This window comes from Hirundo rustica, chromosome 15, assembly GCF_015227805.2.
Source record: "Hirundo rustica isolate bHirRus1 chromosome 15, bHirRus1.pri.v3, whole genome shotgun sequence".
Classification (NCBI taxonomy): Eukaryota; Metazoa; Chordata; class Aves; order Passeriformes; family Hirundinidae; genus Hirundo; species Hirundo rustica.
The window spans coordinates 10,429,084-10,451,647 of record NC_053464.1 but is presented as its reverse complement, the minus strand read 5'-3'; the positions used below and the strand labels follow the sequence as shown (position 1 = coordinate 10,451,647).

The 22,564-nt window shown below is 43.8% G+C and overlaps 1 protein-coding gene across 1 annotated transcript in view; it reads right to left on the bottom strand.

Moving 5' to 3' along the window:
* The window catches only part of FAM20C (FAM20C golgi associated secretory pathway kinase), a 57,943-nt gene that overhangs the window by 3,189 nt on the left and 32,190 nt on the right, over positions 1 to 22,564 (bottom strand). Inside the window, 4 exon segments of the mRNA XM_040079339.2 lie at positions 455 to 564; positions 1,084 to 1,264; positions 8,098 to 8,213; positions 9,941 to 10,033. Of these exon segments, the coding sequence (XP_039935273.1) occupies positions 455 to 564; positions 1,084 to 1,264; positions 8,098 to 8,213; positions 9,941 to 10,033 (500 nt within the window).

Below are 22,564 nucleotides of genomic sequence, written 5' to 3'. Positions count from 1 at the left end.
TGCAATCCACAGCTGCCTCTGTGACAAAGAAATTCCTCTTCCCCCCTACCCTGACATTTTATAGAGAAGCAGCAGAGAACACTCCTGCAGGATGAAAACAAAGCACCAGTAATGAGCAGTCCTTGCATGTGCATCCAGGAGCCATATATTCCAGGGTAAAGCACTCACTAAAGCAAACTGTGAAGCCCTTCACCGCTGTGAAGGAGACTGGCCTGACCTGCATTCATCACCACTCTGCATTTCTGAACATCTTTGTTCCTTTAATCTGCACTGATGGGAATACATAACCATGTAAATCTGCATTTTCTCATCATCATCTAGAACAGCACACACAGTAAATGCAGCTTCAGGCACGCTTTAGCAAACTGCTGAGCTATGCAGAGCAGTGCAAGAAGAAATGCTTCTTATTCTAATCAAATGTTGCATTTAATTTTTGATAAAAGATGAAACATACCCATTAGGAAATCAAAAACTGTCATATCCATTATATCCAGAATTCTGGTCCCACTGTCATATGGGGGTGTTTGTTTAACCTCTTCACAATAATCTGGATCAACTTCCCATCTGGAAAAGGCAATATTTTGATATTTTATGTGACATACAAAGCTTACTGAAAATGACAAAAAATGTTATTTTGCAAGGATCTACTTTTATCATGTTCGATGGAGGGCAGGGTCAGGTAGAGGCAGCAAATTCCAGCAATGCAGGCAAGCAAGGAATATTGTGACTGATGAAAAAGGAAGAATGTCACAAAACTATCTGGCCAGTAGCTTCAGGATTTAGGAGATGAGCTGCACCATCAGTCATATGGTGCAAACATCTGAGGCTTGTTTAGGGCTGCTGAGAGCAGTGAATCTTTCCCTCTCTGACAGGACTTAAATAGGTCCCCTTGCATCCTGTCAATGCCACTGGAAGTGTCTGTCCCATGAGGGAATTGTGCCACTGAAGGTCCTTTTGGGTTCAGGACCATAAACTGGAGTGCCCTGTCCCTTCCCAGGGGCTGGGAAAACCCAGCTGCTCTCCTGGTGCCAAGGACTGGGTTGTTTCCCTGCCACCCTGTGCAGTTTGCTCACCACTACTCACTCTGCTTTCTTGCGCTTGTGGTAGGAACGCCTCCAAGGGTTTCTCCAGGTTTTCCTTTTTGCTAATGACAAATCAGGCAGGAAAGCAGCCAAGGACCCTTCGATCTGATCTGGTTTCCCACACAGGGCGTGCTCTGTTGAGCAGTAGTAGGAGCATTCCCCATAGAAGCAGATGTTGTTGGCTGGCAAAGAAAGGAAAAGAGCTTTAAAGCCTGCCCTTGAATTAGTATTGAGAATTTATGGAAGCACTGATGTATGTAAGAGCAGAAATAAATCCAAACCCCTGTTACCACACATAGTTTTCCTCCACTGAAACCACTAGAAAGACATTGATTTCAGTGGCTGGGATCACATCCTGTGCTAAGCTCTTTGTGACTATTTCCAGCCTGTTTATACTCCCCAAACCTTTTTTTTTTTTTTTTTTTTTTTTTAAAATCCTGTCCTTTCTCCTTTCATTTCCCCAGACTGATACATTCCTTGGGAGCTATTTGCTACCCCAGGCTGGAACCCCAAACCCCACAGCTGAACAAGTGGCATGCACCCAAAATTATGTCACTTCTCAAAATCTTGGCTCATTTCTTTAAGAACAGAGAATATTTCATTCATTTCCTTGCTGGTATGAGAAGAACAGGCAGTTTTTTCAAGGAGAATTATTTACCATCAAGAGTCCTGTGGGGGTGTGCGTGGAAGGTGGAAATAGCACGGACATGACGCTGTCAGCACACATCTCAAACACAAATTCCTTCCTCCACACCTCACGTTACTCCAACAACCACAGAAAAAGGATCTGCAGCAGGTTTTGGGCTGTGTGTTACCTTAACCCCCCGCAGAACTGCCACCACCTACTCACTGAAGGTGAGGGAGTACAGCTCATCCCCAAAGCCCACCAGTGCTGGACTGTGAACAGGAGCACACTGCTGCTCTTGCCAGCGTGCTACAACTCCTGTGACATTGCTTTATGCACAAAAAACGTCATTAGATGAAGACTGCGCCCTTTCCTCATGGTAATGCATGAAGCTGAGAGGTCACATTGCTTCCCAATTCCCCACAAGGCTTCTAAATTCAAATATTGTTTCTGAGCTCCTCCCCCTCTGGGCAGGCTCAGCGCAAATGAGGCAGGAAGGGCTGGGAGCAGCAGGAGGTGATTTTCTGCCGGGCACAGTAAGGTAAGAGTGGGTTGGCACGGCAGTGATGCCCTGCAGCACAGGGCCCTGCACGTCACTGTGACATCCTCCAGCCCAAACCTGCATCCAGCAGAGTGCCAGTGGAGACGGGGCACTGCCAGTGGGAGACGGGGAGTCAGGAGGACAGGGGACAGCCCTGGGGATGACAGGAGAGAGGGAGGAACAGAGCAAGGAGCTGTGTTTGAGGAAGGAGAAGTAGGAGAACATGGAACAGCAAAAACATCTCGTGATGCTTTTGATTAATTAGCTGCGTTATCGGGGGCTAGCTGTTAAACTGTGGAATTATTCCGAATAATCATCATATAAGGCTGATGTGCTGCTACTTAACAATCTGTCCCAGCTTCCCACTGATGTCCCAGCTTTCTGTGTTATGGTCACCCGATTTGTCCATGAAGTCATGATTACTTAACTCTAAGACAGCCCTTTTTGCATCTCTGCTGTGACTGACCCACAAGGGCCACCCATCCATCCATGCCCAGGAAAAATTAACCAATCTGTATATTTATATTCACAGGGTTGGATTACAGCAGTTAAATACATCCTGGATAAGTCCAGAAATATTTACTCTGTGGCCAAAAAGCTTGTTGAGAGTTTCTCAAGGGAAAGAAGAGTACTTCAGGGGAGAGAAAAGGAAGAATAGAAATTACAAAAAAGAAGGAAGGGATCACTCAACATATCTGCATTTCTGAGTTTGCAATTTAAGTGTTGCTGATTTGAAGCTGCAGTGGGGCTTGGGCTTCAATTCAGCTGTCTCAGCATCACCCCCTCATCTGTGGAGGGAGGGAAGGATGCAGATTTATCTTGACTGCCTGAGAGAACTTATCTTCCAGGGTTTCTGTGACCTGACTTCCACCTGGCAGCAGGAAGCCAGTGCTCGTTTATCTCCTGCCGGATCAGTTTTGTAAAGAGCAAAAAGCCCAGCAAATGCCCCCTACGCCATCAGAGCCTCCGCTGCTCGCTATGTAAATCTGACCTTTCAAGAAAAAGGAGTTGTATTAAACACAGCATTTTACTCAGTGGGAAGATAAATATGCTGTTTAATAGTTTGCTTCTGTATTCAACTTCGGGAACAATGAAACCCTGCTCTGTATTGTCAACGAAAGCAACTGGGGCTAATCACTCGACAGTAATCACACGCTGGTATGCAGGTAAACCTTGAGGAGAGCTGGGGGCTCTGCCAGAGCTGGTGTTTGCTGCTGCAGGGCTGAGCAGGGAGCAGGTGTGCTGCCTGCACCACGCCAGCCACTCATCCTGCTCATCCCTGCCAGGACCCTCCAGCTACTGATCCTCCACGGAACCCCACTGCCTGCTCCAGCATCCAGTGCCCTAAGCAAGAGCCAGATGTGTCATTAAGACAGTGAATTTGCAGTAAAACCACAAGTATATTTCTCACCGACAAGTTACAATCAATGGCAAATCTTTTTTCCTGCCAGCAGTTATTCCCCCCATGGGTTCAGACCCATGGTACCCACTCCCCGCAGCTCCTGTTCAATTTCCGGGGATAGGGGAGGTGAAAGGATGCTGGATCTCAGGCTACAGCTAAAGGAATTAACTGCCTTGATTAATACAGAATAGACATCTTATTATGCCTGCCCTAGTCCTTACATACCGGCAGTAAGATGAAGCAGCCTGAATTATCAGGGGAAACATTCATTTTTAAGGTTTCTTAAAAATGTAAGGGAAAAAAGAGGCACCAAATATAGAAAACCACCGTTCTCATTTAAGACTTCAAGGTGCTGTAGCAAGGCTCTTTGAAACCTAAGTAGGTGACCCACATTCTGCACAGCAGGCTGAGGGTGAAATTCCAGCTAGAGACACAAGCCCAGCGCTTCATGGCAATCCCATGCTGAGAGCAGGGTTTGGCTTTCTGAAAATAAGAGAGAAAGGGGAGATGAGCTCCCTACTGGAGCACAGTCCTTCTCCTCTCATTAAAATCACCCAAACCATATGTTCCTCTCGCCAGATAAAGGCGTTTCTGCATAAGTACACCTGCAAAAGGAGCAACAGCCAGGAATTTGTGCTCCTGCAGGGTGGGCAGGAATGGCAACAGCAGCAGTGCTGGCAAACCAGACAGGGAGGGATGTTTATCCATGCTGGAATGCTCAAATGCTGTGCATTTGCAACATGCAAAACCCTTCTTCGCTATAAACCAAAATTGTTTCCCCAAAGCACCAGAAAGGCAAGAGAACCCCACGTTGCAGTGGCTGATTTTCGTTACCTGAGGAGGAATGGATGTGATTTGTAATGAAATACAGGCAAAAATCATGGTCTGGTGATCGAAACTCCAGCTAATTACAATTAAGAACCAGAGTGTCTGTGTACTCATCTGCACATTCTCTGCATCCTCCTGATATCTGAACAATAATTCTTCTCAGGAAGAAAAGGAAAGGAACAAGGGGGGTTACCTTAAAGCAAATTGCTTGGCAGAGCAATTCTTTTATTCAGCTTTGCATGACTCTTAATAGAGAACATTTAGCAAGCCTGTGCAATTGGAGTACTGGAAAAAAAAATCCTGAATATTTACTACAGCAATGCATGAAAAGTTCTTTCATTTACCTGCTCAAAATAATAGGTAATTCAGAACTGCTATTGTAAGCTGAGAGGGAAAAAAATCCATAATCCCCTGGAATTGGTTAATATGAACAAAACCATAGTGCTTACTAGCTGTGTAACATTGATTTCTTTAAGCTGCTGCCTCAATTACTTCCAAAATGAAGGCTGACATCATTAATATGTCTCTTTTTTTCCTAGCAAATTACCATTCATTTGTAAGAGTAGCAGGGCTACTGCAGTCTGCCCCGCTGCAAAGGATGTAAAATTAATTTAAATAATTACTGACCTAATTCCATTTCTCATGTTTAAGTCCAAGCTGCCTGAAAGTGCACTTTTCTGCAATCTGCTTTCTCTGAGTGCAGCCTAATGCATCCCCTGACCTGCCTGCTCGCAGGCATTGTCACTTTTCCATGGGAGCAGGGATGATGCTCAGCGCTGTGCTCTGGAGCTGCCTGCGGCTCCCTGGCCCTGATTTCCACGCCTGATGGGACAGGGGAGGTGGCCCAGGAGTGGAAATGCAGTGAGGTCTGTTCCAACACATCCCCACACTGCTCTGGGAGATAACACATGCTTGGACAATGCTCCTGGTGGGATCCTTGGGGTGTCCTGTGCAGGGCCAGGAGCTGGGCTTGATGGGCCTGATGAGCCCCTTCCAACTCAGTTTATCCCATCATCCTGTGGCTGATAAGCATCGTCAATAATCACCCTCTGAGGGTGCAAACATCTTCCTACAAAATCAATTCCACCTAGTGCTCGTTTGATTTTAAGAGCTGTGTGTGTGTGCATGGAGAGGGATGTTTTGCCAGCAGGCACCGAGTGTTCCCGTGCCCATTAATGGTCACTGAGCACTGCTGGGGATGGAGATGCAGTGACAGAGCCACCCAAACAGGAGTCCCAGAGGGTCCTCTGTGGGCTTGTGCTGGTGTCCAGCCTGGTTTGTGCGTGCACCAGGAGGTCACACCTCAATTCCTCACCTTTGGAGAGAGCTCTCCTCAAAGCCAGCTGGCTCAGCTGCCCTTCATCTGCCCCTGAGCCTTCCCCAGGCTCCCTGTTCCCTCTTCATCCTCACCCCCAGACCACGAGTCTCACCCCGGCACTTCCCTGTTCTCTTCCTTCCCTGCCCTCAATCTGCTGCCCGAGCTGCCTGCTGGGCTTGTGGAAGTTATTTCTAAAAGCCTAATTTAGAATCTTTGTTATTTTTTTCATTAAGCGTTAATTAATGTCTGCCTTTTAAGGTCAGTATGAAGTACAAGACAGAGGTTGGGCGTATGTTAATGAGAATCTGACTAATTAAACTGGGGACTTGTAGGGAAGAACTCTGACAAATAACCAACATGATTTAACCAAAGTATATTGATTCAGGAAATGTAAAAGAGAAAGAAAAATTAATTGCTTAAGCATTTTATTCTCCAGAAAAGCCTGATTCACAGTTAATCGAATATTTTAATTGAATTTATCTGAGACCTCTAAATAAATTTGAATAAAGGATTAGGCTTGGATGTTTGGAATTTCATAATGGCAAGATAAAGATCTTCATCTGAACTGGCAGCCTTAACTCTGTGTTTCCCTTCTCTGACTGCTCTAAGCTGCTCAGTACTTGAGAACAGTTTTGTCATTCTCAGAAATCATTCAAGTTCACCCCTAAGTCTTGAAATATAAACTTAAGAAGACTAAAAATCAAGCAAATCTACGAATACACATCTTACTTGCCGAAATAGGAATAAAATGTCTTATGTTTAAAGCAAGCCAAAGCACCCTGTGCACAGTCACACAGTCAAAAGATTTTTTTGCCATTTTTTCCACATATTTACCTACAAAAAAATCAAGCAAAAAGGAAAAAAAAAAGTCTAGAGAGACAAAGAGGGAAGAAAAGCAACTAAGGCAAATGCAGAAACGTGTGTCCACCAGGTTTGGTGAACATGTTATTGTCACCATAACTGTGCATGTAAAATTGGAGTGCTCATAACACTGGGTAAAATGAAACCTGCTGCAATTATGTAATGTATTTTACAAGTGAAGCTCCTGGAATAAATAACTGTCTGCTCAAATGTGTCCTACAGAGCTGAACATAAATACAAAGCTAAAAATAACGGCCGTAATAATGACTTTATTGGTGATCAGAAAAGTGTGATAAAGATTTTAGGAGCAAAAGCTTGGCAATGACAGGGCTCTGGTTTCTAGCTAACAGCAATAATTACAGTTACATTGGGAGAAACTGTAATTAAGTCTTTGGATCTCGACTTTAGGGATCTGGGATAAACAGCTTCTGGCCAATCACACACAGAGCAAGGGAGAGATCTCCAGAGGTTTCTGCTCCAGATTGCCTCTTACACAAGTCACAGCAAAGCACACTTGCACACAGCTGAAACAATATGAGCTAAGCTACTGGAACATGGCACTGTGCCTTAAATTGAACCTATAACCTATAAATTCTATATGCAAGAACAAACTTAAACATTAGTTCTGTGCCTTAACTCACAGCCCTAATTTCTCCATCTCAGCATCCCTGATGTTAAACAGAGATGCTGCCACTTTTTCCCACCTTTTGTCCATTATTCTCTATTCCAGCTGTATATTCTGGTGAGTAGGACAGGGTTTTATCCTGTGTTGTAAAATTCCCACCCTGTGGAGCTCCATTCTTAACTAGGTCCACAAAATGTTGTGAAAGACTGAAGAGAAAGAGAGAGTGGAATCAGCTTCTGGGACAGCCCTTGAAGCAAGAGTGAGGACTGGGAACAATTCAGGTTGCTTCTAGCCCCACAGAGAATTTGAGCTGGAAGAAGGATATATTACACATCTCTTTCCTGATGTTTTGTCCAAACTCCTGTTGTAATAAAACCTGAATGTCTCTGAGAAATTAGGTTTGGTCCTCCAGTGAAACCCAGAAATAAATGCACCTGACCAACAGAAATGACAGATCACATTGCAGTGGGAAAAAAAGCCCTGAATAACTAATGGGCTGGATAATAAGGTTTTGGGTAAACTAAAAGTACCAGAAAAAATTGCCTTAGAAATTGTTCTACATAAAACATTTGTTGAATACATTGCTTTGGCAAACATAAAAGCCTCTCTCTGCAGATAATTTGTCAAGGGGAAAAGGCACTCAACTCAACACAATAAAGTCTTCTTTGTAAGCTATGTCTCCGCATTTATTTTTATTCAAAGGTCTAGAAGACAGTTTTATTAGAAATATCTGAGCAATTAAGCAATCTACACATCGTTTCCTTAAGTACGTGTTCAGCGGCATAAGGAGAAGAGAGTGTTATTTCCAGGACTACCTGGTGAGATGAAAAACGTTCTCCACAGCTTCTTGTCACGAGTAACATCTCGTATTTCTCTCGTCATGTTAACCAGTCTGCCCGCCACCGGGGGCACGCGCCGGAAATCCAGGATCCTGCGAGAGGGAGCAAGGACATCGCTTATGGAAAGGATTAAAATGTAATGAGAGTTACAGGCTTTGGGAAGCTTCATCACACTCCGAAGGCACATTTATCTGTGGTCTTTAAGGAGTATGAAGCCCATCAACTTTAAACTGGATAATTCCTCATATAATGTATCACAAAATATGCCCTGAATACGATGAGCTCCACATCGCCTACGTAGTATGGAGTAAAGTACAGGAAAAGTATGGAGGGCATTGTTCCTTGATAAAAATGAAAATACATAGGGTTCAAAAAACCAGAGACAGCAAAAGTTTATTTTTTTTTACTTCATGGTTGTTATGACACTCATTTTGCTCACCACTTTTTTAAGTGACTTGGGGAATGGGATTCCAGCCTCTTTCTTCCATAAACACCATGTAATTCTTTTTCTGACAGCCTTAGTATGCATTTGATTTATTTCCTTCTGCTCCTCTCTGTTTTAATACCCTTATGCCAACCTAAACAGTCTCCCTGAGACCAAAAATCTTCCCACAGGCAAAGGCTGGGAGATGAGCCTCTCCCTAGCCCAAACTCCCCCATCTCCATACATCATAAAAACCTCCCTATGAAGCACTGCTATTAGATACAGTAAAAGAGCAAAGGCCCCATACAAAGTCTCCCCATAGGCAGGATTTTTATATCCACTGTCTGCTGTTCAGATTTTCTACATTGGGCAGCAACTGCTTTTCCTGCTTATTGTGTGGATATTTAACATAGCCCCCATAGGACCTCCGCTGATGATATTTTTTTCTACAGCACCATCTGTTTAAAACAGCGGTATCAAATATAAAGCAGAAGGGATCAACACCAAGGTCAACAACAATAAAACGGAGAAGATCCTTGAGGGATCTGATCAGGATTGGCTCTGACTGGCAAACCTATCTATGCCACCCACCGACACGTTCCCATACCCCAGCCATCATCCCAGAAGGCAGCAATGCTACACCAACCTCCAAATAATTTGTGGCCTCGAAGCTTTGTGCTTTTGAAATTATGTTTCTTGGCCTTTCACAGTGGGAAAGATGCTTCAGTGAAACGCCATTGTTTCCAGACACGCTGTTAATCACTAATTAGTAATTCCCACCCCTAATCTGGGCAGGCAGGGCAGGCTGCAGTCTTGGGGTATCCACCATTCCCTGCACTAACTCTGGAGGGGGGATATTTTCAGCAACAGGAGCATGAGATGACCACCACTGTCCTCTCCTTCCCACTGACTTGTGCTCCTGACGTGGGGCAGGCCCTGCTTTTTGCTGTGAAACCAGAATTCCCCTCCATCTCAGTTACTCCTCTCTGAATACTCACACCATACCCCATGCTTCCTTTGGATCTCTGTGCCCTGGAGCTAATTGGGGTGAGTCAGCCTCCCATCACACCAGCGTGACACATTCCCTGGGAGATGGGTCATCTCCACTTGGAGTTCAAGATCAGAGGGGAAACTAATTTCTCAGCTCCTCTTCAATACAACTTCTCTTTCTCTTTGAGAATTACTTATTGCCAGGTTTCTCATTCCCAGAGTAAGTCTCATTTCCTAATTATTAACTTACTCTTTCATCATCTGCCATTTCATTTATTCATGGCATTTGCCCACCTTCATTCCACTTTCCCCTTTTAAAAAATAATTCAGTTACAAGAATGGCCAAGTGCAGAAACTTATCACAGTATTTCCCCTTTTCTTTGAATGCAAATCCATTCTACTTGCCTGTCCAGATGGAATGCTGCTATTTCTGCATTATGTCTCTCATAGTCTGAGAAGTAAAAAAAGTCAGGTGGGGTTTCTTGTTCTCTGGTTTGCCTGTAAAGGAAAACAAGGGAAGTGTTTTAATGAAGGCTTAGCATTCCTAAGGAACAGTGTTCACTCATCAGCATGCTGCTCAGGAGTTCAGTATTGTTTGCTTAATAGAAGACCTTTAAATACCTAATTTGTGCATTATTTGCCGTGCAGCCTTCATTTTATCGTCTTTTTTAAACTAAAAAAAAAATAGGAATTGAAGATTTGTGCAGGCAGTGTGCTGTCACAAAGCTGTTCCACTCAAAACTCTCGCTCTATTTAACAAGATCTGTTTTATCACTCTCAAACATTTCATTAGTGATAGCGGTGAAGACAATGTCATTTCATTAAATTATCATTAACTGTAATTATGAAATTTCCAAAAGTAATAACATTTTTCTTTCATCTTTGGCAGCCATGCAGCTCCCATCTAGAATATGCCTCTCCTTTTGTATTACTTGGAGCCAAAAGTGACATGTTTTTCTCATTTCAGGAGGAATGGGATCATTGCAGTTTGATGGCCACGACACTTGTCATGTTTCAAAGAACATTAACGAGACTGTGCTTGAGAGAGTATGCAGAATTTGTTGTTTCTTCAGTTTAAGAACCCATAAAAAATGTCATTCTGATAGGAAGTCTGGAAATGGGAAGGTTAAAGCTTCCACACCACAGTTCACGGAAAATACAAAGCTCTGTGTAAGAGAGGAGCAAATTTCTGTCTCACTTCAGGCTACTTCCAGTTCTTTTGGAAGGAGCACAACTCAAGCAGCTGACCAGTGCAAGGTTTGGATCCCACCTCAACCTGTTTTTAAGTCCTCAGAAGGAGACAAGTACAGCAAAGCTGCCTGCAGAGCATCTGCAAGGGAGGACAGCTCTCCAGAAGAGGAAAACAAAGCTCTGTCTCACTCCCTGCTGTCACAGGTGGCCCAGCTGACAGCTCATGTGTCACCTGTGCTGCCTGCTGGCAAGTAAATTACAGCTTCTGCAGGGGGACCTTGGTGCGTGAGAGGCTTTGGGGTGGTGCTGGTGCAGAGCTCAAACTTCCACTGGAGCCCTGATTTTGGGTTTGTTGGGGACATGAAGCTGTGTCCACCCACCACTGCGACTACCAGAGCTGGTGTCTGCCCACAGACACACCCGGGGCTCTCCAAGTTGCTGGAGAAACCAGACAAGTCTTGTGGTTTTTGGCTGCAAGAAGACTTTCTGTGCACCCAACAGGGTTTAAAAGCTTGATATGCTTTCTCAGACATTCCTTTTTATATGAACATCTTGGCAAGGTACTCCACCTTGCCCTAAATGATGAACAAAATCAAAGTATTTGTCTCGTGTCCAATAGAACTCCAGGTCAGAGTGCCCTTAAACACTCCAGTGGTGCTCTGACAAAACAGCACTGGCCACAGCAGAGGTCATGGGGTGGCCACACTTGGCAGAAGTCCTGCAAGGGAGATGCTGTGGCCACAAAGGGTTCACAAGGATACAAACTGAAAGCAAGTCGGGCATAAAATAAAAAGTAGTATTTTACTTTGTCTCCATAAGAAATGCAGAAGGGTAAGAAGTACACCCACAAAGAGGAATAGGGGAGAGCAGAACCTCTGGCACATCACACAATGCACTAAGCAGTCAAGACAAGAGTTAGGAGAGCTGCAACCTCATTGTGCATATTCCCCTAAAAAATGAAGGAATGAGCCCTGAATATGAATTCAAAGAGAAAAAGATTCACCTATTTCTGCTGGACATAAAATTACACCGTTGTATGTAACCTTCCCTCCTCTCCAGATTTTAAAAGAGTTGATTTCTTCAACAAGTCTTTACCCCAAGATTTCACAAACTTTACGCACATCAAGCATAACTGATAAGGTGCAGAAAATATTCCTAATTAGCTAATCAATGCCATCTGCTTTTTATCTCCTGGACGCTTTAAAAAAACCCACGGCTGTTCCTTTCTGAGAAAATCTTGGTCCAGAAAAATCAGACTTAACTGAGGGCTGGATCTTAGTCTTGCAAGCACAGCCCTGCCCCAGCCCAGCTCCCTCTCACTGTTCCCCGTGGTCCTTGCCACCCCCAGCAATGGCTGTGGATATTTTTCACTTGGGAGTAAGTACAGCTGTCCTGCAGGCTCAGGCTTGTTTGTACATATTTTTCTGCTGTCATAATGTATTATTAAGTGGCAGCACAATCTCCTAAGAAAATCATGAAACTGATTGCCCTGAACCCTTCAAAAACGGACACCAAACGCACGGTGCCATCTAGACAATGGAAATACCAGTATTTTTTGAAACTGATGACACATCATGAAAAAAATCCCGAGTTTCTTCAGTGCTTGAGGTGCTTCCCTCTACAGAAACCACTCTCCAGCCACTTTTCACATGGTCCATGTCCATGTCTATGTCCATGTCCATGTGCATGTCCAACACACTGTACCCACTCCTCTGACTCTTGAAAATACTGTGTTATTCAGAAAGTAGACTGGAAGGAGGATTTATCAAGCCCCCAAGATGCTTTACATCCTTTATATGCCCTGGCAGAGCTCTCCAGACCTAAGACGTAGCAGATCCAAACATGAAACCCTCTCCTGAAATTACCTTGAAATATCCTTTGTGCTGACTTACTCCAATATTCCACAGATATAACAGAAACCTGGCTCCTTGGATCTGACATTAACTAGACAGATTTTTATTCAAGCATACAATTATTTTTAATTTGATGTCTGCAGCAGTACCTGAAGAGGTTCCTTGGGAATTCCCCAGCCAGAGCAAGCAGTCATACCACCAGCAAATACTAATACCTGTGGATCATAGCCCAGGATACACAACTGAATTTATAAAGCCACATGAGTCTAACAGAGCTCTGAACCAATGCCATTAACAGGCTCATATGAGAATATCTTTAAGTGTCAAGGAGCAAATTAATCATAATTAGAATTTTTACTTCATCCAATTTCATTAATACATAATTTTATTTTATCAATGTTAAAAATTGCCTTTTTTTTTTTTTTTAATTTGCACACAATCTAATCAAGTTTATTTGTTGCTAATTCTTCTAATGGTCTTTTCTGATGTAAAAGCATAGAGAGGTGGAAGATCAAACTGCTCTCAGCAAGTCCAATCAGTTACTCCATCTTTAGATCATGGTAACTGGTCTTCAACCCCTAAGTGGCAGGCAGGAAAAGGGGAATGAACTCCCAGACCCTTCCAAGTGAAGTAAAACATCTTTAAAACAACCCTGGAACTGATCCACCCCACAGCAGGTTTTAAATCAGAATTGCATTTTAGAAAGGAAAAAAACCCCACCCCTACCTACCAGTTAGTTTGGTTTTATCACCTGATGGTTATTGAAGGTTATTATCTAATAAAATGACACATATAATGAGATACTTGAGCAGAGAGACCAACATGCTGAGCCCTCTGCAGCAGCACACGCTTCTGGGGGAACACGAATTCCAGTGTGAGCTCCCCAGTGCCAGCAGCGCCATCCCACACCGAGCAGGGACAGGTTCTGCACAGGTTGCAGACGGTGGGAGAGGATTTCTGGCAGTGGCTCTTATTTTGCAAACAGTTGGAATCTGGTGATCCTCTCTTTGGAGAAGGATTTGGCAGATATTTATAACGGCAGGCTGGGAAGCTCTGGAGGAGAGACAGATGGAGGTCTGTTGATACTGCACACAGTTAAAAATTACACAGTGGCACCAGCCCAATTACAGCATGAGGAAAAGACAAATCAGCACGGTAACACGTGTAGGGAAGAAATAAGAACTAAGGGGAAATCAAAGCCTGTGAAGATTTTCCCACCATGGTACAACTCAGAAAAAAAAAAAAAAAAAAAAAAAAGTAGGAAGCAAAGAATGATTTTAAACAGGACAGGGACACGATTGTGTTGACACAAGACAAGATGCAACTGTGATCTGATCTGGTGGCTATAAAAGTGAGTCATGCTTACAAACAGAAGAGAGAAAGCTGCTCTGATAAATGAACAGTCATGAATAAATCTGGTGAGTCAGCTCCATTCTAGCTATGGTTGGGACCTGGTTTGGTGTTCAGTGGTATTTGGATAAATCAACATAGTGGTTTGTGTTCAGAAATAATTGTAAAGTCTTAAGTTTCTCTTCAATGTTTCTGTAATTTTTTTTTTTTTCCCCAATTACTTGGTCCCCCAGCCTCAAAATTAATAACTTCTCAGGAATTTTCTTTTCTGGCTGCTCATGAACCAAATCACCACAGGGTGACTGCAGGCTTTGCAGACTCTCTGGTATTTCAGAAAACAGTATTATGAAAACTAAACCTTTGCCATCAAAATCTGTATTCAGTTTCCGGGATCCCTTGCATACATCTGCCTAAAGTACCGTGATTAATACCCACCAGGGCCATGCATTACTCGAAAGAATCCTGCTCAGTGCCAGACTTCCTGTGCTCTGGAGGGGTCCTATTATCTGTACAGCAGCCAGAAAGTTAGAAAATAGGGCAAAGAGCCCAATGTGAGCTAAGTGCTATCCTGACAGACACCTGCTGTCCTCCCATGCTGCAGTCCAGAGACGTCTCCGAGACACCTCTTGTGTCAGACCCACATCCCTGAACTAATGAGAGGATGTGGTGGTTGGAAAAGAGCTCCTTTTAAATAGGTTACCCTCGTGTTCTGACACATAATCAGGGGAATCAGCCGCCGGGATTAGGGATGATTAGGGAGCACAGCGAGGAGCTTTGCTGCAGCAGGGAGCAGGTTTGCTTGGGTCAGGCCATTTTGCAGAGAGAGCCCCTGCCTGACCCAGCCAGGGGAATTGGGCAACAGCAAACTCACTGAGAGCTATAAACCTGTGAGGCTTTGTAATTGCATTGGCAGGGACAGGACTAACACTGATAAAAACATAATTTGGCTATCGGAACAGATAAGAGGAGATTAACTGGGTCTACAGCTATAGGTTGCTATTCTTCTCCTTTGGAAAGCAGCTTTCCTCTCATCCTGTGGAGCACTTAAGGTATTTAAATACCTGTCCTGAAGCCCAGTTGCAGGCTCAACTGTTCATACACAACGTTAACTAAATGATAAAATATAGCTAGTACAAGACTAAAAGGATAGTTAATGCAAGACTAAAAGGTGGCCACTCAGCGTTTTCAATGATTTTATGGCCTGGAATGGACTTGAGAATTTTTTGCATTTGGAAGCTCCACAGGCAGCCCCTTGATTCAGCACACCACTGAGGCACAGATGCTCCATCAGTTCCAGAGAGACTTTCTTCCAACACAGGCAGGCATGAAATCTCCCAAGCCCTCACTGATGAACTTCTTCTTTGTACTAGTGGAAAACTCAGACTGAAAGTCCGGTGTCCACATGCAAGATTTTCTCCCTCCCTCCCCTCCATGGAGCACTTATGTCAAATTGGATTGTGCAGCTGCAGTCCTTAGGAGGGTACTGAGATTTTGCATGCAGGGTTGTACCATCTGGGAGGGTTTTCAATACACTTGGCACCAGTTAGAACAGGTGGAAAAAACGCCATTTAATTTTATAATACATTTTAATGCCTTAGTAAGTCCTTAGGAAGAGAAATGATACTGTTAATGCCAGCTACATCTACAGGAGCAGAGATATCTGGAGCCTACTCCTGACTCCTTATGGAGTCTTGGCAGCTGATGGCTCTGGCTTTATCAAAGCATTGTGCTACAAAGAGCACTCCCAGGGACGATAGGAGCTGTTTACAAGAGCAGAATGTGAGCCAGAAAACGAGTGGCCAATGCAGGAATGCAAAGACATGCAATTTGAGTGGTACAGAAAGGATGTTTGGCCCGTTTCACTGCTATCAACCAAATGACAATATGGGCCCCTGCAGGATATTCAGGCTTCTCCAGTTAAAGTAGCAGCTCTGCAGCTCGAAAAAAACGAGAGAATATTTACCGTGGCAGAGATAGAGAAATTTGCTCAGGGATGTGGTAGCAATAGGAATAATTAGCAAACTGCCAAAAGGATAAATACCCAGATCATGCTCTTGCGTGCCAGCCCCCGAATGGTTTTCTCCTGAGCAGACGGAGAGACCTTGACAACAGCACATGCTCAAGGACCAGTTAGCTTAATATAAATCATAAACTTCTTATGCAGAGAATAACAATACTCTTCTTAAAGCACATTTGTGTGCATAAATACCTCGTTACCTGGCACAGAAGGACAGTGGAGGGAAGAGGGAGAGAAAATCCAAGGGGAAACAACGTACTGAGGTGGGTTTTCTTTCTGTTTCCAGTGGAAAAGCAAAAGGAGGCTCAGGAGGTGACCTAGCCCATTCCCTGGCCCCAGGGTGAGATCAGATAGAACTAAACAATGCTTGACAGACGCTGCTCTAACATGATCTTCAAAATGCACTTTTTTGCTCCCACAGCCACAGCCCTCCCATCCTAGTGTGCTGGCCTTCCTCCCCTCCTTATTTCCAGCCTTGCTCCTTCTCCTCATTCCATGATCAGGGCAAAACCATCCCAGAGACACCTGCTGCAGTTGATGTGAGTGTCTTTCCGAGGGGGACATGTGACAAACACAACAGAGCAACTGGCTCCCATTCCTGAAAAGAGCATCTCCAAGCCAAGGCCTGGGAACAAAGCCTTAATGCCTCGAGACTGCAGATTCCTCAGCTCAGAAGAATCTTCTTTACTAAGCATAATTAATTTATTTGTAATTCATTAAAAATCCAACCAACCCAGAGCCCTGAAAGCTTATTTTAGGCTTTGCCATTAAAACCAGCACCATTGCTTGATGACAAAGAAGCAATCTCTATTTCCTCTCCACAGGTCAGGGCATTTGTGAAAATGTTGTGAAAAGTCAGTCCCTTGCTAGGAGCAGCACCAGTGGAAGGTTCCCACCATCCCATGCACTAGATGTCTACACATATAAATATATATAAGCAGATTTTCACCTGAGCAAAACATTGAGTCGCCACTCCTGCGTACACAAGCAGTTAAGACATGAAGGGATGAATAATCAGGGCAAATAATATGATCCAAGAATATGAAAAATTCATTTTATTCTCCACTAAATTATGAAAATAAAAATACACCCAGACATTTTCCTCTTTTGGGGGGCTTTTCTGTTTCTTTTAGTGGTATTAATGTCTCAAAATGCACCTTCTCTATACTGTTGCTTTTACTGACATTGTGCTGACAGTAAAGTCAAGGCATAATCTTACCAATCATCATTTCATTGTCTACCAGCTCAGAAGAATAGCTCTTTTTTCATTCATTCTTTTGTGCTTTCAAATGCATAAGACGTGAGGAGAATCTTTGATCAGCACAAAACGCGTAAGAGTTTGATCAACTGGGAACATTTCCTTCAGCAATTCAGAATATTACTTCCAGCTCTGCCCAGTAAGTAGCTGATTGTCACCACAGGAAAAGCAAATGGAAAAAAATCTATTACTGTAAGCACATTTGTCAGGATGAGTTCCCCATCTGTGCTTTTTTGGTGTGACAGCCACTGGTCCCCTTCCTGTCCCCTGGGAATGTGAGGAGATGAGGTGTGCTGGGTGCTGAGCTCTCAGCCTGGCCACAGCTCAGATTCACAGGCTGTTGTCATTCTTATTCTCTTATTCTTTCTTATTCTTATTCTTATTCTTATTCTTATTCTTATTCTTTATTCTTATTTATTCTTATTTATTCTTATTTTTATTCATATTCTCATTCTTGTTCTTGTTGTTATTATTTAGGAGGTGGCTGTAAAGAAAGCCAAATGAAATGCTGTTACAGAGCAGGTAAGCCCTACAAAAGCAGAGAGGTGAGCTCCAGTGCTACTCAGATGTACAGAGAGGTATTTAATGTATAATCCAGCACATACAGCAATATCTAACACTGCCTGCTGTGGTTTGGACATGATGTGACCAGACAAGCAGGATCATTCTTTGTAACATTTGCCTGTATTTCCCCTGCACCCTGCAAACACTTGTGAGGTGCTAGAGCAATTTTTCCTCCCTTTCTTTAAGGAATCTTCAAATTTAAAAGGCAGGCATAGTATTAGAAAGCACACAAATGTAAAAAACATTTGAGGTAAGATGAGTTTTTCCAACATTATGAGGCTGAGCTGAGTTATAATGGAAAAGCAGCCCCCCTGGATGCTGGGGTAAGGGAAATAAAGATGCTTTTCCAACTGCTGCAGTGAGCTCTGTCCAGGGCTTCTTCTGCTGTAAGAATTGACATTCACAGCTGCTTTAGGGCCAGCAGTGGGGACTGAAGTATGTATTTCCAGAATCAGAAGCTCAGGTCTTCATAGCCTGATTTAGAGAAGGCTCTCCCTGCCCAGGGAGCTCAGCATGAGGTTTACAATCCACGGAGCGCTGATTGCATAGGAGGCAGTACACAACCCCAGAAATTCCAGGGGTGCAAAGGTGGGACTCTGGCTGCAAACTCATCTTTGTCTCCCTCCTCGAGATGCTGGTGGGAAGAGGCAATGTAGAGAACAGACGAACCCTGATGACACCGCGGCTGAGTGGCAGTGCTTGTTGGGTAGGAATGTTTTCCCGTCATCCAGAACAAGTGGGGCTTGCACACAATGAGTCACGGTATGAAAAGAAAGGAAAGCTCTGGGAAGCTCCTGTCACTAATTTACTCTGCAGATTAAGGAAAAAAAAAAAAAAAAATTCTTGACCCAGAAATAAGGTTTGGTTCATCCTTGAGAGAGAAACCTGACTTGACACACAGGAGCTGAAAGATTAAAAGGTACTTGACAGCGCAACAAAAGAGTTCCCAGTGCCAATGTTAATGTGGTCAATGCTGTTGTCACAGTAGGGAGAAAAAAGCCTCACAGCAATTAAAAAAGCAGGAAACGTCATTAATGAGGTGTTGCAGTGATATTTTGTGTCTTTTTAGAGACATCTTCATTAAGAAATTGTATCACCATGAATATTTTCTGTCCTTGCATGGCCTAGATTCCTTTGTGCTCTTAAGCAAGCGGTGTGAGCATTTTTGCCATGCCAAGCCCACGATATCTGTCATCTTTCCCCTTGATTTATCCCTTTGAGGCTCCACTGTACATTGTCTGCTCGCCACAAATTGCAAACATGAAAAATGATACAGCTGCAAAAACTATTTTTGAAAAGCTGTCAGGAGCAAACAGAGCTCCATGTGAGCCCAGTTACCTGCAGCCTCCCTTCAGGAAAAAAGGCTGCAGAGTATTTTCTACAGAGGTTTTTTAATATACAACACTTCTAGAGGTCTGAGAGCACAGGAGGAAAAAATATGTGTAAAATTAGAAGTCTGAAGCATTTCTTCAGCCCTGAGAATGTTATTTAATATGTCTGGGGTCTTTAAGGGCAGGGATTTAATGGAACAATAACATTAAACATATTAGAAGCATAGAAGAGCTCAAATTTCTTTCAGCTTTTTGGATTTTTTCTTCTCACTGTACGTGATATATGTGCCCATTGAAATTCCTGGGTTCATGATAGGTTTATAGGTTGGAAAAAGTAATTACTGTGAGTCTGATGCATTGATACATAATTTCTTGCTTTTTATTCATGAGTTTCCTTGCTATCATTACGAGAACCATGGATGCTACTAAGTTTGTCCTCAAAATCTCCCAGGAAGCAGGAAAGTATTAGCCCCATTTTTCAGCAAAAGCTGCAAAAACATGGAGCTATTAAGGATTCAGCTCTGCCCTGAGCAACGCACTCGAGCCTCATTAAGCACATGCTTAACTTTGGGCACACATATAACCAGTGAACTATGTGCGTCCTTGACAGTCCAGCACAGACTGAATCCTTCCTGGGAGCTGTTTTGTGCTCAGTGCTTCACAAGAACGAGCCAGAGATCAGCACCAGATCCCAGCAGCAGCTCTGGACACTCACCCTGGCCATTGCCAGACTAGGAGCTCCTTCTCCTTCTCTTTCTCTTTCTCCTTCTCCTTCTCCTTCTCCTTCTCCTTCTCCTTCTCCTTCTCCTTCTCCTTCTCCTTCTTCTTTCTTCCACCCATGACAACAACAACTTCTTGGGAAAAAATCATTTGCCAAAAAAGCTTTTTGCCAAAAGCCGGGGTCAGTTTGGCCACAGGCTTTGGTAGGTCCCAAATGTCCCCTTTCTGTTTGACTCTGAGGCCTGCGGTTCCTTGGTGTGATCAGGACTCCTTATAAAGGAAGTGAGGCTCAAATTCTGCCTTTCAGTGTGACTCTTGCCCCACACAGGCAAGTACAAAGAGATCTTGAGAGGCTCAGACAACTTTTGTGAGCTCTGGTGTTCCTGAAATGCCTTTTGAGCTGTGTCAGGTAGAGGAATGTGCTGGGGGGCCACAGGGCAATATGAGCAACCCATATGAGCACAATGTACCAAACATTCTCCTCTCCAGGCCAGAATTTGTCTGAACTTTGTATTGACACCACTAGAAGCAGCACAGTGTTTGCACTCTCTATTCAGCACATTTGGCTCAGGCTCCCTCTTGCAATTCGCGGTTGAGAGTTTGAATTTCTGCACCCTGTGCCTCCCTCTCTCTCACTCATGAAGTGTTGCAGTTGTTACAGTTCTTAAGATCATGTAACAGGAATAAAACCTATGGCTTGGAAGATAAATAAAAGGATGCTCAGGCTCCAGCTATAAAAGTGAAAAATCCTTTGTGATTTTACTGGTTTGTGTCATGGCTGACCTCTACACCTGCATCTGTATAGGAGAGCTGTGCTTTCCCAAGGCCCCAAAACCATGGAACCAAGGAACGAAGACCGTACTAAGAACACTCTCCCATCTGCCCATGCAAAGTTCAAACACTTCTGGCTTTATATTTCCAGTTTACCATTCAAGAGCTACTGGATCCTGAACTTTACTGAGCTAGGTGCCTCAGACTTTGCAGACAAATCATTACCATCACAATCATTAATGGGACAGAGACTACAGTGCGTGGACCAATATTAAAAAAAAAAAAAATAAAGCATGACATTCTTATTTGTGGAACTGCTTTTCCACCTGTGCATATCAAAGTTTAAGTACAAAATGAGAAATAGGGGCTCAGAGCACCTTGTGACACTTCCTCCTGCAAACCCCAGACCTTCTGAGTGCCAGCAAACAGCTCAGCCCTAGCCCCCACACGTCATTTCCCCTGAGGATGTTCAGAGGGGGCAGAGGATGCACTGGTGCCCCATCCTTCTGCCCATCAGAGGGGACTTTCACCCAGAGAACCACAAGTTTTGCTTTTCAAGCTTGCTTCAATACCAGACCCTGAGAATTGTCCATAATTATGCCACTGAGGACAGCGGGCAAGCGGTTATTGTGAGATAATTGCTCCCCAGGACTGAGTGTTTCTAATTCTTTGGAGGTGTGATTTCCCAGTAAAGCACACACACCCCTGAACTCGCCTTCCTGCTGCTGTTAACATTCCTTAACTCGTGGCAAAGGGTGATGTGCCTCTCGGAGCTGGAAAGGAGGTGTAATTGCCTGCCTCAGACTGCTTCATGGCTACAAAAGAAAAGGGAACTGCTTTGATATGGTGTGGTTATTTCATTGCTCTAATAAAGCAAAGTATGCAACCTCTCTGTTTCCTCGTTTATTTTATTTTAACTCCTGCCTCATTATCACTCCTATCAGCAAACACAATCTCTGTGAAGCAAACACAATCTTATTCTTTGTCCTAAGCTGGTTCTGCAGTTCATGGGTAACCCCTCATTTCCTCACCTGTTTTCTTCCCAAGCAGAATTTTGCCCTAAACAAGGAATATGGAGCAGCTCTTTCCTGCTGGCCATTCCCCAGCTGAGCTCTGGCACTGGCACCATCCCACTGCAAAGCCCTGCAGGTGATCAGTCCACCTCTGAGGCTGATTTCCCCTCACTCACACCTCCCACCTGGATTATTTCCATCAGCAGAGGGTTACATGTTCGGGAATGTGCTGATATCACCACTCTGGGCATTTCTCACAGAGTTACTGCCCGGAGGCTGCCGAGGTGACTTACAAGCACAAATACTTCTGGGTGCTCCTGAACCTCTCACCAGCTTGGAAACAGCGTTCCTTAGCCTCAGTCAGAGGATGCCTTGATTTCTCAACTAGAACACAGACCTGAATTATTTTAGTATTAACTCAAATGTTTCACTTCTTGGCTAAATTTGAGTTAGTTAACTCTGTCTTCCTCAGCCTTGGTTTTCATTTATTGCACGAGGAAGAGTGTTCTGGGTTGGAAGCTTTTTTTAGTAGCCATTTCACAGAATAATCATGCTGTTTTACAAACCTATAAAACAAAACCCTTTCCTTTCTCTCTAAACTTCTCCTTTTTCCAGCTGGAAACCTTCCCTGCTAATCCACACTTTATATTAAGGGCACCACATGAGTCACAAATTACACTGGAAATTACACATCAGGGTCCTTTAAGCTTACAACCGTCTGCATGAAGGGTGGGTTCACGCTCTGCAGCCCATAGGGAGTCACTGGGTTATTCCCAGGGGAATATCCAGCCGTATTAGTATCTCTTCCCTCTTCTCCACCTCCACTGAGAAGGAGGATTTTAACCTCCTGGCCTCCATGTGAGCCCTGCTGTTGGGGAGCTGCAAATACAGTCCCTGCTTGCCACAGAGCATCATCCCTCTCCTTTTATCCCAGCTATAGACACAGCATTTTAGGGAAAAA